This window comes from Syzygium oleosum, unplaced genomic scaffold (assembly GCF_021117445.2).
Source record: "Syzygium oleosum isolate NSW1041296 unplaced genomic scaffold, Sole_v2.1 Sole_v2.26, whole genome shotgun sequence".
NCBI lineage: Eukaryota > Viridiplantae > Streptophyta > Magnoliopsida > Myrtales > Myrtaceae > Syzygium > Syzygium oleosum.
In genome coordinates this window covers 3,080,257-3,096,056 of record NW_026607510.1, presented here as the reverse complement: position 1 = coordinate 3,096,056, position 15,800 = coordinate 3,080,257, and the positions used below count along the sequence as shown (strand labels likewise).

Below are 15,800 nucleotides of genomic sequence, written 5' to 3'. Positions count from 1 at the left end.
GAAAAGTTACATAGGATAAATCATCGTTGGAGACGCTGAAGGGATCGAATTTTCTCTAGTACGGCACTCAAATGATCGCTAAAAAAGTTCTGATACTGAAGTGAGCACCGTATAAAAATTATAACACTTGTGATATCTTTTTCCCTACATAAATCAGTATTTTAAAACATTTATTGCAAAAATACGTGCAATCATATATAAGTGACAAGCCAAATATACTCTAGAACTGAAGATAACAAACATGTGTTGGGCACCATTTAGATTCCAAAAATGCATTCTCTTCTCTGTTACACCAGCCCTTACTAAGTAGCTTCTAGCTTGAGAAGCCCGAGTTTTGGCTCTACCACGTGCTTATACCAGCAGACTTCCCTTTTTTTCGCTCAGTCCATATGTACATAGTTCATAAAAAAAACGTCTAATAAAAAGAGGTATAAGTTATTACGATAGGAAATCCTAAGCAAATCAAGCAAGTTCTTGTCACATCTCTTCGATCTCAGTATGTACAACCTATCTTTATAAAATAAGTGGGGACAATGACACTACAAGTGCCACAATTTTCGTATAGCGCTCACTTAATATGTCAGACTTTTGTTCTGCCTCTTTGCATAGCGTGAGAGGCGGATCGTAGCCGACAACACTTAGTGCGTGTTCGAAGTGCCACGTGTCTGCGCGGCACAGATTTTTTAAACAAAATTCTCGACTTGGTACGTATATACGTTTGCATATCAAGGAAATTTCTTAAGCCAGGCCAAGTAGAGCACCCACTTTCCACGTTATTGCACCCATTTGACGCGGACACCAATTTGCATCGACTCGGCTGAATTGAATTGAATTACATGGCCACCAAAAGCGAGGAAAAGGCCAAAGCCCATCCACGCGTTTCGTGCTCCAATCAATGCTAAATCAAGAAAGTGAGCCAAAATCTTTGTTCTCTTATTCAAGCACAGTCAATTATGGCGGAAGAAATCGCGTGAAGAAGTCCGAATGTGAAGAAAAAAGGTTGACCCGTTGAAATTTCAAAGTCTTCCCCTCTTCCTACCCCCACTCTTGACGTGACGGCATCGCTATCTTCGCTTCTCGTTTCACTCTGTGTTTGTTCTTGTCAAGAGCCTTTATAAGTGTCTCGAGTCTCTGAATCTCTTCGCTCGTTCTCCTTCAAGAAGTATCACAGTCTCTCTAGACTCGATCATTTCACTCGTTCTTGATTCCTCCGTGCGAAAGCAACGATGGAGAGAGACCAGAACGAGCTGCAATTCATTGGGTTCCTCGGCGTCTACCGAGAGACCTCCAAGATCATCCTCAAATGGAGGAAGATCTTCGCCCAGATCACGCTCGCACTCATCCTCCCTCTCTGCGTCACCTTCCTCGCCCACTCCTTGGTCTCGCAGCTCCTCTCCTACAAGATTTTCGACCACGAGATCACCCGGAACGACGTCTGGGTGGACGACCCCAACTACAGGAACCTGTCCCGCAAGCTCCAGAAGGAGTGGGTCGCGTTCTGGCTCGTTAGGCTCGGCTACTTCATCTTCATCTTCATCTTCTCTCTGCTGTCGACCTCGGCAGTTGTCTCCACAGTGGCCTGCGTTTACGCCGCCAAGCAGGTTACTTTCAAGAAGATCATGAGTGTGGTGCCCAGAGTGTGGAAGAGGCTCATGGTCACTTTTTTCTGGAGCTTCGGAATCTTCTTTGTGTACAATGCTGTGGCTGTGGGGCTCTTGATCGCATGGCTTGTCATCGTGAGGCAGTATTCAGTTGGCCCTGCACTTGGGATTGCCGTGGCGGTCATCCTCTTGATCTTGTACGTCATCGGGTTTGTTTATATCACCATGATTTGGCAACTGGCGAGCGTGATCTCGGTTCTTGAAGATGCGTATGGAAGGAAGGCGATGGTGAAGAGCAAGAGGCTGATAAAGGGCAAGATGGGTCTGTCGATTTGGTGTTTTCTTGGTGTCTTGGTGTGCGCCATGCTGGTTCAGGCATTGTTTGAGTGCTTTGTGGTCTTGAACTTCGTTCCTATAGGAATCAAGATTGGTGTTGGGCTGATCTGCTTGTTGCTGCTGTTGATGGTGGTGCTCTTCGATTTGGTCGCGCAGACAGTGATCTACTTCGTCTGCAAGTCCTACCACCATGAGAACATTGACAACTCCTCCTTGCCTGATCATCTCGAGGTCAATCTTGGAGATTGTCCCACTGAAGGCCAAAAACCTGTCCAGCTTGAGCAACTTCATGCCTGATGGGTTCTTTCACTTACGTAATAATAAGTAGTTTCTGCTTCTGTGATTTTCGTTTACCTCTAAGAGACGAGCTATAATTCTTTAGTTGTGAAATTGTTTTATTGATTCTATAATGTCATCAATTTATCATATAAAGGGTCTTGTGTTGCATAACTTTTTCAATGATTCTCTAACGTCATGTATTGATGGAATATGCACAATCATGTCATAGAGACCTTTTAAAGTAAATGTTTTCTACTGTTAAATATCTATGTTATTGAGTTAACATTTAGTAATTTGCTAAAGTTCATGCTATAAAGTATGCACAATCATGAAATATAACTTTAAGTCTTCTTTTTATATGGACATTTCAAAATACAATCCATATGTACTTTTTTTTTATCAAAATAGGTGCCATTATGAAATATAACTTTTTTCAAAAATAGTATATGCATAAGAATTGGATATGTTGTGTTGTAACCTAATGCGGAAGTGTTAACCAGGATTTTGCAATTTAAGTTAATGCAAGAAAACCAAAGAAATAAACGAGTAATAATAAATGACACCGAAAAATTACATGATTGAGTCCGAATGTCGGTATAGCACATCATTCACCATCTTGTTCTCACTCGTGCAGCCGGAAAAAGACAAGAACATCAATTGTTCTTTCTCTCCTCTTCGAGTGGCTCTTTGTCTTGAAAAAACACACGCCTCCCTACTTTTTTTTGGGCGTTAATACCACAAAAAATTTCAAACTTGTATACCTATAATAAATTTATCCTAAACCAATTTATTAACCATCAAAACCCCCGAACTAGTATATCTGTGACAAATGTATCACAAACTAATTTTTTGATCACCAAAAATCCTAATCTAGTACACTTGTGACAAATTTACCTTTCGCTAAATAATATTAATATCACGAAAAATCATAAATTGATAAATTTGAAATCCTAAACTGGTACACCCGTCCATTGTCACGTGTTATTTGACTCGGTAACTCGAAGGTATAATTTAACAAAAATTGACAGAGGGTAAAATTATTACAGGTGTATCAATTTGAGGTTTTTTGCGGCATTAACCCTTTTTTTGTGTGTTCTTCGTGCGGCTACACCCACCATTTGACGGCTATTGTAGGGTTTTTTTTTTTCGCTGAAGAAATCCACACTTTTTACATGTGTGCCCTTCTTTCTCCCTTTTTTTATATTTAATTCTAAGAACTCAACAAACAACTTTTGACCTGGGCCCCACCGAAAATTAAACCATAGCGTGTCCTGAGCAGACGTCAAGAACTAATACATAAGAGGATTTGATTGAAATTTTTTTTCTTTTTTCACTTTTGTTTTGCTGTTGCTGGTTGTTTTAGAACATAAACGGTGGTTAAAAAAAGGGAAATGACACAAATAGTCCCTGAACTTTAGCCCAATGTATATTTTGGTCCTTGAACTTTTAATTTATTTAATGTAGTCCCTAAACTTTAATCTAATGTGTAATGTGGTCCCTGAACTTTTAATTTGTTCAATGTCATCCCTGAACTTTTAGTTCATGTTCAATTCAGTCCCTGAACTATATGAAAATATTCAATGCAGTCATTTCCATTAATTCAAGTTCAGGGACTACATTGAACATTTTCATATAGTTCAGGAACTGAATTGAACATGTATCAAAAGTTCATGGATGACATCGAACAAATTAAAAGTTCAGGCACCATATTGAACATTAACTTAAAGTTCAAGGACTACATTGAACAAATTAAAAGTTCAGGGATCAAATTGTATATTGGGCCAAAGTTCAGGGACTGTTTGTATCATTATCCCTTAAAAAAATGATTGGAAAAGAAAAAGAAGAAATATTTGTATGAAAGTTAAAATTGTCAGCTGAAGAAAAAGATGAAGATGAACGAAGAGGATGAAGACCAAAATGAAGATGAACATGAAGAAGAAGAGGCGATATGGCAGTTTTCACGGAGGATTTGACCACGGGATTTGTCCACATTGGACTTATATTTTTTTGTAAATGGCACATCGGAATTAAAAATTCAATAAAAAAGTTACATAGGATAAATCGTTACCGGAGACACTGAAGTGATTGAATTTTCTCTAGTGCAATACTCAAATGATCGGTAAAAAAGTTTTGATACTGAAGTGAGCACCATATAAAAATTATAACACTTGCAATATCTTTTCCCCCACATAAATTAGTATTTTAAAACATTTATTGCAAAAATACGTGCAATCATATATAATTTTTTTCATCTAATTATATATAGATGTTACAAAATAGTATATTTATTTTAAAAACAAATATTATATATATAGAATATGCTGAAGTACGTTGATTCGAGCACAAATTCGAGCAAGACAGACTTTTTGGTTCGGGTCTTCTTCACGAATACCCTTGGGAACTAGATAAACATACTTAATGGAAATGTGTTTGGCTTTGTAAACATTGATTATGCATATGAAAAAGATAATTAGGCATTGGAAATTGTAATGTTTTCCTATTTGCTTCCTATTTTCTTAGTCAAAAAATAAGCTGGTGCACTTCTTAACAAAATTCATATAATTCAGGCCTAAATGAATTGAAATTAAACGGAAAGGACGTAAAGGGTGATCAAGATTCAAGAATAAAACTCACAAAGGTGCTGTCCCGTGCTGAGAAAATTACCAAAAAAGTCCTAAACCTTTTGCAATTATGCCAATTCAGTCCTAAACTTTTTTTTTGTCAATTCAGTCCTAAACCTTTTGCAATTGTGTCAATTCAGTCCATCCGGCCACTTTTGGCCGACCAGCGCTGACGTGGACACCGGCCGGCTGACGTGGCAATTTTTAATAATTTTTTTTATTATTTTTCGAATTTTTATTTTATTTTTTTCTCTTTCTTTTTTTTTTCGCCTATCTTCTTCCCCAGTCGCCGGTCCGGCAACCGGCGAGAGGCTGAGGCCGGCGAGGTCCACTTCGCCGACCATGGGCGAGGCCCCGCCAAATCTGGGCGAGACCTCGCCGTCGCCTGGCGAGCTCGACCTCGCCCTGGCCATGCGAGGCTCGACCTCGCCCGGCGAAGGCGAGACCGCCCAGATCTGGCGAGGCCTCGCCGTCGCTGGACGAGGTCGACCTCGCCTTGGCCATGGCGAGGTCAACCTCGCCCGGCGACGACGAGGCTGGCCTGGCGACGGCGAGGTCTCGCCAGATCTGGGCGGCCTCGCCGTCGCCGGGCGAGGCCTCGCCCAGATCTAGCGAGGTCGACCTCGCCGTCGCCGGGCGAGATTGAGCCTCGCCATGGCCGGGCGAGGTCGAGCTCACCAGGCGACGGCGAGGTCTCGCCAGATCTGGGCGGCCTCGCCGTCGCCGGGCGAGGCCTCGCCAGTGCCGGCGAGGGCTAGCCTCGCCCATGGCCAGGGCGAGGTCGACCTCGTCGGCCTCAGCCTCTCGCCGGTCGCCGGACCGGCGACCGGAGAAAAAGATAGGCGAAAAAATAAAAAAGAAAGAGAAAAAAATTATTAAAAATTGCCACGTCAGCGCCAGCCAGCCAAAAGTGGCCGGATGGACTAAATTGGCATAATTGCAAAAGGTTTAGGACTAAATTGGCCAAAAAAAAAAGGTTTAGGACTGAATTAGCACAATTGCAAAAGGTTTAGGACTTTTTTGGTAATTTTCCCTCCCGTGCTCACACGAGGCTCGCATTTAATTAACATATTGTAATATGGAAAGGAACGATTACTGTATTATAATAAGAAAGTATTAAAATTATGTCAAAGTGTTCTTGAGGTTTACGCTAGGTCTATTTAACTTAGATAAAGAGGAAAAAAATGTATAAGTGACAAGCCAAATATACTCAAGAACTGAAAGATAACAAACATGTGTTGGGCACCATTTAGATTCCAAAAATGCATTCTCTTCTCTGTTACACCAGCCCTTACTAAGTAGCTTCTAGCTTGAGAAGCCAGAGTTTTGGCTCTACCACGTGCTTATAGCAGCAGACTTTCCCTTTTTTGGTTCAGTCCATATGTACATAGTTCATAACAAAGTCTAATAAAAAGAGGTATAAGTTCTTACGATATGAAATCCTAAGCAAATCAAGCAATTTCTTGTCACATCTCTTTGATCTCAGTCTATACAACCTATCTTTATAAAACAAATAGAGATAATGACACTATAAGTGCCAAAACTTTTGTATAGCGCTCACTTGATAAATCTCTCTCTCTCTCTCTCTCTCTCTCTCTCTCTCTCTCTCTCTCTCTCTCTCTCTCTCTCGGACTTTTGCTTTACCATCTTACAAAGCGTGGGAGTTGAATCCTACACCTGAAAGAAAATATTCCCAGCCCACTCAATTCTCTTACCTCTGAGCCGTGTGTCTAGTGCACTGACAGCTCTCACTTAAGTGCCATAAAATTTTTTTCCGTCACTTGAATGCCATAACGTCTAAAAAAACGTTCACTTGAGTGTCATAACTTTTAATTGACTACTTGAATGTCATAAATTTTTAAAAACATTCACCAAGTGTCAAAAACTAAACGTGACATGGCACCGTTTTTTTTAAAATTATGACACTCAAGTAATCAATCAAAAAGTTATATTAGACTTAAGTGATCGAAAAAAAAAGTATGACTTTTAAGTTAGCGTCGTACAAAAGTTATGACATTCAAGTGATCGAAAAAAAAGTTATAGTACTTAAGTAAGCGCCGTGCAAAAGTTATGACACTTGTGATGTTCTTTTTTCATACCAAATGTAATGTACCCACGAATGAGCTTGAGTCCTGTAGTGCATGTCCACCGTTGGATTCACGAGTAAAGTCACTCTTTTTAATGCATCTGAATGTTGCACTTAGGTTACTATATACATAAAAATGACACACGTGATTTTTAGCACTACTACGTTTTTCAGCTATTTTATGTGTGAGCTCAATAAATCAAATATATCAACACCGTTGAGTTTAGGAGCTTATATGTGTACTTAAAGATGCCCCCTTATTGTGGTTTACCTAAATCTATATTGGATCATGAACTATATAGATAAGCTCAATATATCTACTGGATTTGTACCTTGCATTATAATGTCTCTATTCTCATCCACGTTAAACTCATCGTGGGGAAATTGTGTTCAGTCTAAGTTTTTTCAAATTTCTTGACCGGTTTAAGTTTAATATAAGGTCTCAACTATGGTCATGCATAGAATATTCAAGTGCAAAATACAACAGACACTGAAAGGTAGATTGGAGAAATGCAATTAACATTATGGTTATGTTGATTTCACGGAAAAATCATGATTTAGAAAACTTTTTTTGAAAAATGATTGATCATGCCACTTAGAAAAATTAGTCAACGGAAAATGTTTTCATTAGTGACAACAATTTATGCCTACATATTATAGTGATTGATGAAAATATTTTTCATTTATTTATTTTTATAAACGATACAAGAATTTATTTTTCGAAAAATGTTTTCCAAATCTATTATGTGTAATAATCGCACCCTAAAACGCTTGTTCGGATTGGCATACACGAATAGATTTGAAGAGCAAATGTGTCGAAAAGGCGGATTATAGCCGACAACACTTGGCGCTTGCCCAAAGTGCCATGTGTCTGCGCGGCACAAATATTTTAAACATACCTCTACTTGGTCTGTACATTCGTTAACATCTCAAGGAAATTTCTTAAGCCAGGCCAACAAGCGCACCCCACTTTCCACGTTACTGCGCACCCCTTTGACGCGGAGACCAAAATGCATCGACTCGGCTGAATTGAATCGAATTGAATTGAATTTCATGGCCACCCAAATCGAGGAAAAGGCCAAAACCCATCCACGCGTTTCGTGCTCCAATCATGCTAAATCAAGAAAGTGAGCGAAAATCTTTGTTCTCTTCTTCAAGCCAATTCAATTATGGCTGAAGAAATCGCATGAAGAAGTACGAATGTGAAAAAAAAAGGTTGACCCGTTGAAATTTCAAAGTGTTCCCCTCTTGAGAACCTACCCCCACTCTTGACGTGACGGCATCGCTATCTTCGTTTCTCGTTTCACTCTGAGGCTGTACTTGTCAAGTCCCTTTATAAGCGTCTTGAGTCTTCTGAATCTCTTCGCTTGTTCTCATTCAAGAAAGATCCCCGTCTCTCTACACGTCGATCGTTTGGTTAGTTCTTGATTCCTCCGTGCGAAAGCAACGATGGAGAGAGACCAGAACGAGCTGCAATCCCTTGGGTTCCTCGGCGTCTACCGAGAGACCTCCAAGATCATCCGCAAATGGAGGAAGATCTTCGCCCAGATCACGCTCGCATTCATCCTCCCTCTCTGCGTCACCTTCCTCGCCCACTCCTTGGTCTCGCAGCTCCTCTCCTTCAAGATTGTCGACCACGAGATCACCCGGAACGACGTCTGGGTGGACGACCCGAAGTACAGGGACCTGTCCCGCAAGCTCAAGAAGGAGTGGGTCGCGTTCTGGCTCGTTAGTCTCGGCTACTTCATCTTCATCTTCATCTTCATCTTCTCTCTGCTGTCGATCTCGGCTGTTGTCTCCACAGTGGCCTGCATCTACTCCGCCAAGCAGGTTACTTTCAAGAAGATCATGAGTGTTGTGCCCAGAGTATGGAAGAGGCTCATGGTCACCTTTTTCTGGAGTTTCGCAATCTTCTTTGTGTACAATGTTGTGGCTGCTGGGCTTTTGATCGTATGGCTTGTCATCGTGAGGCGGTTTTCAGTTGGCCCTGCACTCGGGATTACCGTGGCCGTCATTGTCTTGATCTTGTTCGTCATCGGGTTTGTTTATATCACCATGATTTGGCAACTGGCGAGCGTGATCTCGGTTCTTGAAGATGTGTATGGAAGGAAGGCGATGGTGAAGAGCAAGAGACTGATGAAGGGCAAGATGGGTCTATCGGTTTGGTGTTTTCTTGGTGTCTTGGTGTGCGCCGTGCTGGTTCAGGCATTGTTTGAGTGCTTTGTGGTCTTGGACTTGGTCCCTATTGCAATCAAGATAGGGGTTGGGCTGATCTGCTTGCTGCTGCTGTCGATGGTGGTGCTCTTCGATTTGGTCGTGCAGACAGTGATCTACTTCGTCTGCAAGTCCTACCACCATGAGAACATTGACAACTCCTCCTTGCCTGATCATCTCGAGGTCAATCTTGGAGATTGTCCCACTGAATGCCAAAATCCTGTCCAGCTTGAGCAACTTCATGTCTGATGGGTTCTTTTGCTTTCTTAATCATAAATATTTTCTGCTTTTGTGATTTTCGTTTACCTGTAAGAGACGAGCTATAATTCTTTAGTGATGAAATTTTTTTTATTGATTCTCTAATGTCATCAGTTTGTCATATAAAGGGTCTTGTGTTGCATAACTTTTTCAATGATTCTCTAACATCATGTATTGATGGAATATGCACAATCATGTCGTAGAGAACTTTTAAAGTAATTGTTTTCTACAGTTAAATATCTATGTTAATGAGTTATCATTTAGTAATTTGCTAATGTTCATGTTATAAAGCGTGCACAATCATGAAATATAACTTTTGGACTTCTTTTTATATGGACATTTCGAAACACAATCCATATGTATATTTTTCTTTAATCAAAATAGGTGCAAATATGAAATATGAATTGTTTGCAAAAATAGTATATGCATAAAAATTGGATATGTTGTGTTGTAATCTGGCGCGGGCGGAAGCGCTAACCAGAATCTTGAAATTTAAGTTAATGCGAGAGAACCAGAGAAATAAGCGAGTAATAATAAATTACACCAAAGATTTATATAGTTCAATCCGAGTGTCGATATAACACATGATTCACCACCATGTTCACGCTCGTGCAGCCGAAAAAAAAAAAAAACATCATGCATTCTTTCTCTCCTCTTCGAGTGGCTCTTTGTCTTGAAAATACACACGCCTCCCTACTCTCATTTTTGTTCTTCGGTATAGCACATCATTCACTACCGTGTTCGCCCTCGTGTAGCTGGAAAAGAAAAAACTCTCCACTTCGAGTGGCTCTTTGTCTTGAAAAAACGCACGCCTCCCCACTTTTTTTTGTTTTTGTTCTTCGTGCGGCTACACCCGCCATCCCACGGCTATCAAAGGGTTTTTTTTTTTTCACTGAAGAAATCCGCACTTTTTAATATGTGTGCCAACAACTTTTGACTTGGATCCCACCGAAAATTAAATCATGGCCTTTTCTGAGTAGACGTCCACTATACGTCTTCTTAGGACTAATAGATAAGAGGGATTCTATTAATAATCCAATTCGAATCGTATTGCGCACGCAGGCTCAAACTCGAGACATTATTTAAATTTCTTGAATCGATCAAATACATCAAATTTGTGCTTCAAAAAGTATACTCATACCTTTCTTGAATAGCCGTCGATAAATGTCAACATATATCGAGCATCTCCTTTCAAAAGAACTGGATACGGGTCCCAGACTGAATGAATATACTTAACCAATTGCTTGGTCGAATAAGTAGTTGTAGTAAATTTAATTGGGGGCTACTTCTGCTCACGGAAGTCCAGCTTCCCTGTCTTCTGACCCTTCAACAATCCCCTCTCACTCAACATCATCTTATATGCCTCACTCATGTGCTCTATCCGCACATGCCATAATTGAGACAAGTCAGAGTCTAACTCACTTGATGAAATTGCAGCAATTCCGATCACAGTTTCTCTCAGTAGATGATAGAAAGTATTCACTCTTTTTCCTTTCATCACTATCATGACATTTCAAGAGATATTCAATACTCTACCTTCAGCGGCGTATTTACACCTGATGTCATCGAATGTTCCTAGAGAAATAAAATTTTTCTTGAGATTCGGTACATGCCTTACGTTTGTCAATGTGCATACCACCACACCATGCATCCGAATTCGAACTGTCCCTATCCCTATAATTTTATAAGCTATATTATTCCCCGTCAGAATTCTACCACCATCGGCAGTCTGGTAAATAGTAAAACAGTTCCTATCAGACGTCAAATGATAATGACACCCTGAATCTAGCACCCATTCGTCTCCTGACAAATTAATAATCACATACAAGATAGCCTTTACATCACTAGTGCTCTCCTCAACAACATTCGTCACACTACTTGTGACATTCTGCCTGTCACCTTTGTTTCTCCACTTTAGACAGCCTCCCCTGATGTGCCCTACTCGTGACACTGAAAACACTTCACGCTTCCCTTGAACTTTCTATGGCGTGACTTTGACATGATTTTACCTCTACCATCACTAGATCCCCTGATGTTGATCTCTATATCAAATCATTAGTCCCCGTGCTATATTTTGCGCTAAACTGTCATCTCGCAACTTTCTCTCACATTCTTTAAAGAACAAGGCAAACTTTACTGCTTTTGAGGTAATTATAGTGCGCTCCTATGGTAGTGAATTAATAAAAGGCTCCCATGACTTTGGTAAAAAAGCTAACAACATTATGCCATGCTCTCATCATTTAAAATCTTACCAACATTCTTTAAATCCATCATGAGTTTTTTAAACTCGTCTAGGTGGGATTTGATAGATATACATTCAGTATATATAAACTAAAAATCATCTTTTAACATGTATAAGAGATTGTTCAAACCCTTTATGACCTAGAGTATTGAAGTTTTGCCCACAACGCTGCGGTATCCTTCTCCTCAACTACCTCTATTAACACATTATCCAACATGTTCAATAGGATAATACTCATTGCCTTCCTCATTAGCATGTCTTTTTCGGCATCTTTCATTATTTCAGGCAACTTATTCTTGCCCTCCAATGCTTCAGCCAAACTTTAAGTTGTTAATAGCGTCTTCATCTTAAAGCTCAATAATCTAAAGTTGTTCCTCTCATAGAACTTTTCAATTTCTATTTTCGCTCCAGGCATAATTGTAACAACAGAATTTCCAAATAATAATCAGACAAGCAAAAACCTCGTAATAAAATTCAAAAAATCCTATCTTTAAGCTCCGATACCAATTGTTGTAATCTAACGTGATCGAGATAATTTATATTTTGCAATTTAAGTTAATGCGAGAGAACCAGCTAAATAAATGGTAAATAATAAAAGACATCAAAGGTTTATATAATTCAATTCAAGCGTTGGTGCGACACATCGTTCAAAAATAAGAATATCGTGCATTCTTTCTCTCCTCTTCCGGCGGCTCTTTATCTTGAAAGAACACTCACCTCCCTACTCTTTTTTCTTGTTCTTTGTGCAGCTACACCCGCCATTTGGCGGCTATTATAGGTTTTTTTTTGTTGTTGAAAAAACCTACGCCTAAGACTCCGTTCGTTTGGCGGAAAATATTCTTCCGGAAAATATTTTCCGGGATTTCCGGTGTTTGGGGGGGCGGAAAACGTTTTCCGTGGGAAAATATTTTCCTTTCCCCCCTCACAAAATAGCCTAAGTCTACGGAAAATGACTTCCGCTTCTTCAAAAGCGGAAATCATTTTCCGAAGCTTCTTCTTCTTCTTCTTCACTAAGGTCGCCGGCCACCGCCGCCGGCCGCCGCCGCCGGTCGCCGGCGAAAAATATTTTCCGAAACTTTTTCATATTGGTCGCCGAACACCGGAAAATTATGTTCCGGGAAAACATTTTCCAGGAAAATGATTTCCGGGAAAATATTTTCCAAAAGGAGAATATTTTCCGCCAAACGAACGGAGCCTAAATATGTGTGCACTTTCCGACCAAAAAAAAAAATTACGTGTGCCCTTTTTTCTATGTTTTTTTTTACATTTAATTATAGAGAAAACATCACAAAAAATCCCAAACTATATCACTTGTGATAAATTTATCCTGAATTTTTTTTTATGACACGAAAAATCTCAAACTATGCTACTTATGACATATTTATCCCCAAATACTTTTGCCTAAGGGCATTTTCGTCTTTTTTATGTTTTTTTTTCCTTTTTTTTTTTTTTTCTTTCTTCTCTTTTCCCTCCGCCGGCCATGGCGGAGGGAAGCCAGCGAGGGTCGCCCTCGCTCGACGCTAGGCGAGGGTCGCCCTCACCGGATCCGGCGAGGCCCGCCCTCGCCCAAACCGAACGCCGGCGAGGGCCGCCCTCGCCACCGGCTTCCCCCCGCCATGGCCGGTGGAGGAAAGAGAGAAGAAAAAAAAAGGAAAAAAAAACAGAAAAAGGAAAAAGATGAAAATGCTATTGGGAAAAGTATTGTGGGGTAAATGTATCACAAGTGGCATAGTTTGGGGTTTTTCGTTTTGCAAAAAAAAAATTAAGGATAAATTTGTCACAAATAATATAGTTTGGGGTTTTAAGTGGTATTTTCCCTTAATTATAAGGAGTCGACAAACAACTTTATGAACTAGGCCCCACCGAACCATGGCCTACTCTGATCAGACATCCGCTATATGTCTTCTTAGGATTAAAAGATAATGTCACGGTAACAATTCTTCAACATTAAAAGAGGATTTGATTAATAATTCAATTCAAATTGGGTTTTGCTGGCTGGCTCAAATTTGAGATATTATTTAACATGCTGAATAAGGAATTTCCTAGACTATGCACAATTATCCATATATAAAATGTTCGCTAAAATATACGTAACATAACGTTTTAAACATTAATTTTTTTTTCATTTTCCTTTTTACAACTTGGATGTAAGAAAGCTATATTTTTTTTGAAAAAAATTCAGCCTTACTTTTACATAGATATTTCAAAATAAGATCTACGTATATATAAACAATTAATTTGAAACATTCATTACAAAGATATGTGCGATAATGGAATATTTGTTCTCATCTAATTAATTTATAGATTCTCATACGACTTAAAATAGAACACATATAAATAAAAAACATATGTATAAGAATTAGAGATTTGTTAAAGTGACCATAAAAAACAAATTGCTAAGTAAAGCTCGTGCGCAGCTTAGTCTTGTGTGATATATATATATATATATATATATATATATATTGATCAATTTTCTAACTAAGTTTATATCTATCAGCAGTAAACATGATAAAATCCAACCTCATTAGTAATGGTGCATCTTCTGATCATCATAATTAGTGTATGGAAATAAAAGCAGCTTCTTTTGCTTTACCTTCAAACTTTTGAAACCAATAAAATATTGCAAACTCAAAAAAATTTTACGAGACAATATAAATTAGTTTTATCCATCGATATTTGTACGTTTTGAATGAGAGTGCTGATTGTCCCCATAAAAGAAAAAAAATCAAATTTCAAATCATACAAGAAAAGTACAAAAAGTGAACCAAACATACTCGAAATTAATGACAAATGTAGACGAAATAAGTTGGAAAAAACACCATATAAAAACCTGTGGAAACTTTATTTATTTTCGTATTAATACCACGTAAAGTTCCGAACTGATAAACTTATGACAAATTTACCCCAAACTAATTTTTTTAACCACTAAAAATCCCAAATTGGTATAATTATGATAAATTTACTCCAAACTAATTTATTAACCACCAAAAACTCCAAACTGATACATTCGTAACAAATTTACCTTCCGTTTGATTGAATTAATACTACGAAAAATCACAAGCTGGTACACATGTAACAAACGGAGGCTGAAACCTCAAAGTGGTACATCCGTCAACTATCACGTATCATTCAATTTCGAAATTTGACGGTAAAAATTAACGGAAATCAACGTAAGGTAAAATTACCACAGATGTACCAATTTAGAATTGATAATTAAAAAATTAATTTGAGGTAAATTTATCATAAAAATATTAATTTGAAATTTTTCGTGGTTTAACCATTTATTTTCATTCTACTTTATGTGCCAAAGCCTTGAAACAAGGCAGCGTGGTTACCAAGGTTGTTAGATTTTCTTCAAATAGTTAGTAGTTTACCTTTTTTTCGCCTAGTAACAATGTAACATGATGCCTGAGATTCTCCTAGTGCTGAGTTGATTGCCACTGAACATGATAGGTAGCTAGTATCTAGTTCTAGAAAATTTATTAAGTGCTCTTGATTCATGTAAGCCTACTTCAGTCGAAAGTACCTAATAATCTCATAATTCTATGTACACCATTCATGGTGGCATGGTGCACAACCGATTCATGGCACAACACATCTAATTCGGTATATCAACTCAAAAGCTTAAATTGAAAAGTGGAGAAAACTCACATATATATAAAAAGCATGTAAACCCTATAATCAAATGATGTGATATATTTCAACAATGAACATTTAATTGGTGAGCTAATAGAACTCTATAAATAAAATCTATTAAAACAAACTCGACATACTCCATGAATGAGCTCAAATATTGTAGTGCATAATCCGTTGGATTTACAAGTGAATTCACTCTTTTTAATGCATTTATATGATTCACTTAGATTATGATACACATCAAAATTGCATGTGTAATTTTTACCTTTAGGAGGTTCCCACGTTTTAACATGTGAGCTCAATAGATCAAATACATCAACATAATTGAGTTCATAGTTTATTATTCATACTTAACGATGTCCTTATCGTGATTTGCCTCAATTTTTACTGGGTCATGAATTATGTACATAAGCTCAATAAGCCTATTGCATTTGTACCTTGCACTATGATGTCTTAATTCTCATCCATGTTAAGCTCAACTTGGGCAATTGTGGTCAACCCAAGTCCTTAAAATCTTTTGGGCTGTT

At 38.7% G+C, this 15,800-nt stretch overlaps 2 protein-coding genes across 2 annotated transcripts; both read left to right on the top strand.

Moving 5' to 3' along the window:
- Positions 1 to 927: 927 nt before the first annotated feature.
- Positions 928 to 9,439, top strand: LOC115682448 (uncharacterized). The gene is made up of 2 exons (XM_056303094.1): positions 928 to 1,127; positions 8,273 to 9,439. The coding sequence occupies exon 2, from the start codon at positions 8,373 to 8,375 to the stop codon at positions 9,384 to 9,386; it is 1,014 nt and encodes a 337-aa protein (XP_056159069.1). The 5' UTR covers positions 928 to 1,127; positions 8,273 to 8,372; the 3' UTR covers positions 9,387 to 9,439.
- On the top strand, positions 1,227 to 2,234 carry LOC130134990 (uncharacterized). Its single transcript, XM_056303133.1, has one exon. It carries the CDS (start codon positions 1,227 to 1,229, stop codon positions 2,232 to 2,234), a length of 1,008 nt encoding a protein of 335 aa, XP_056159108.1.
- Positions 9,440 to 15,800: the final 6,361 nt, after the last annotated feature.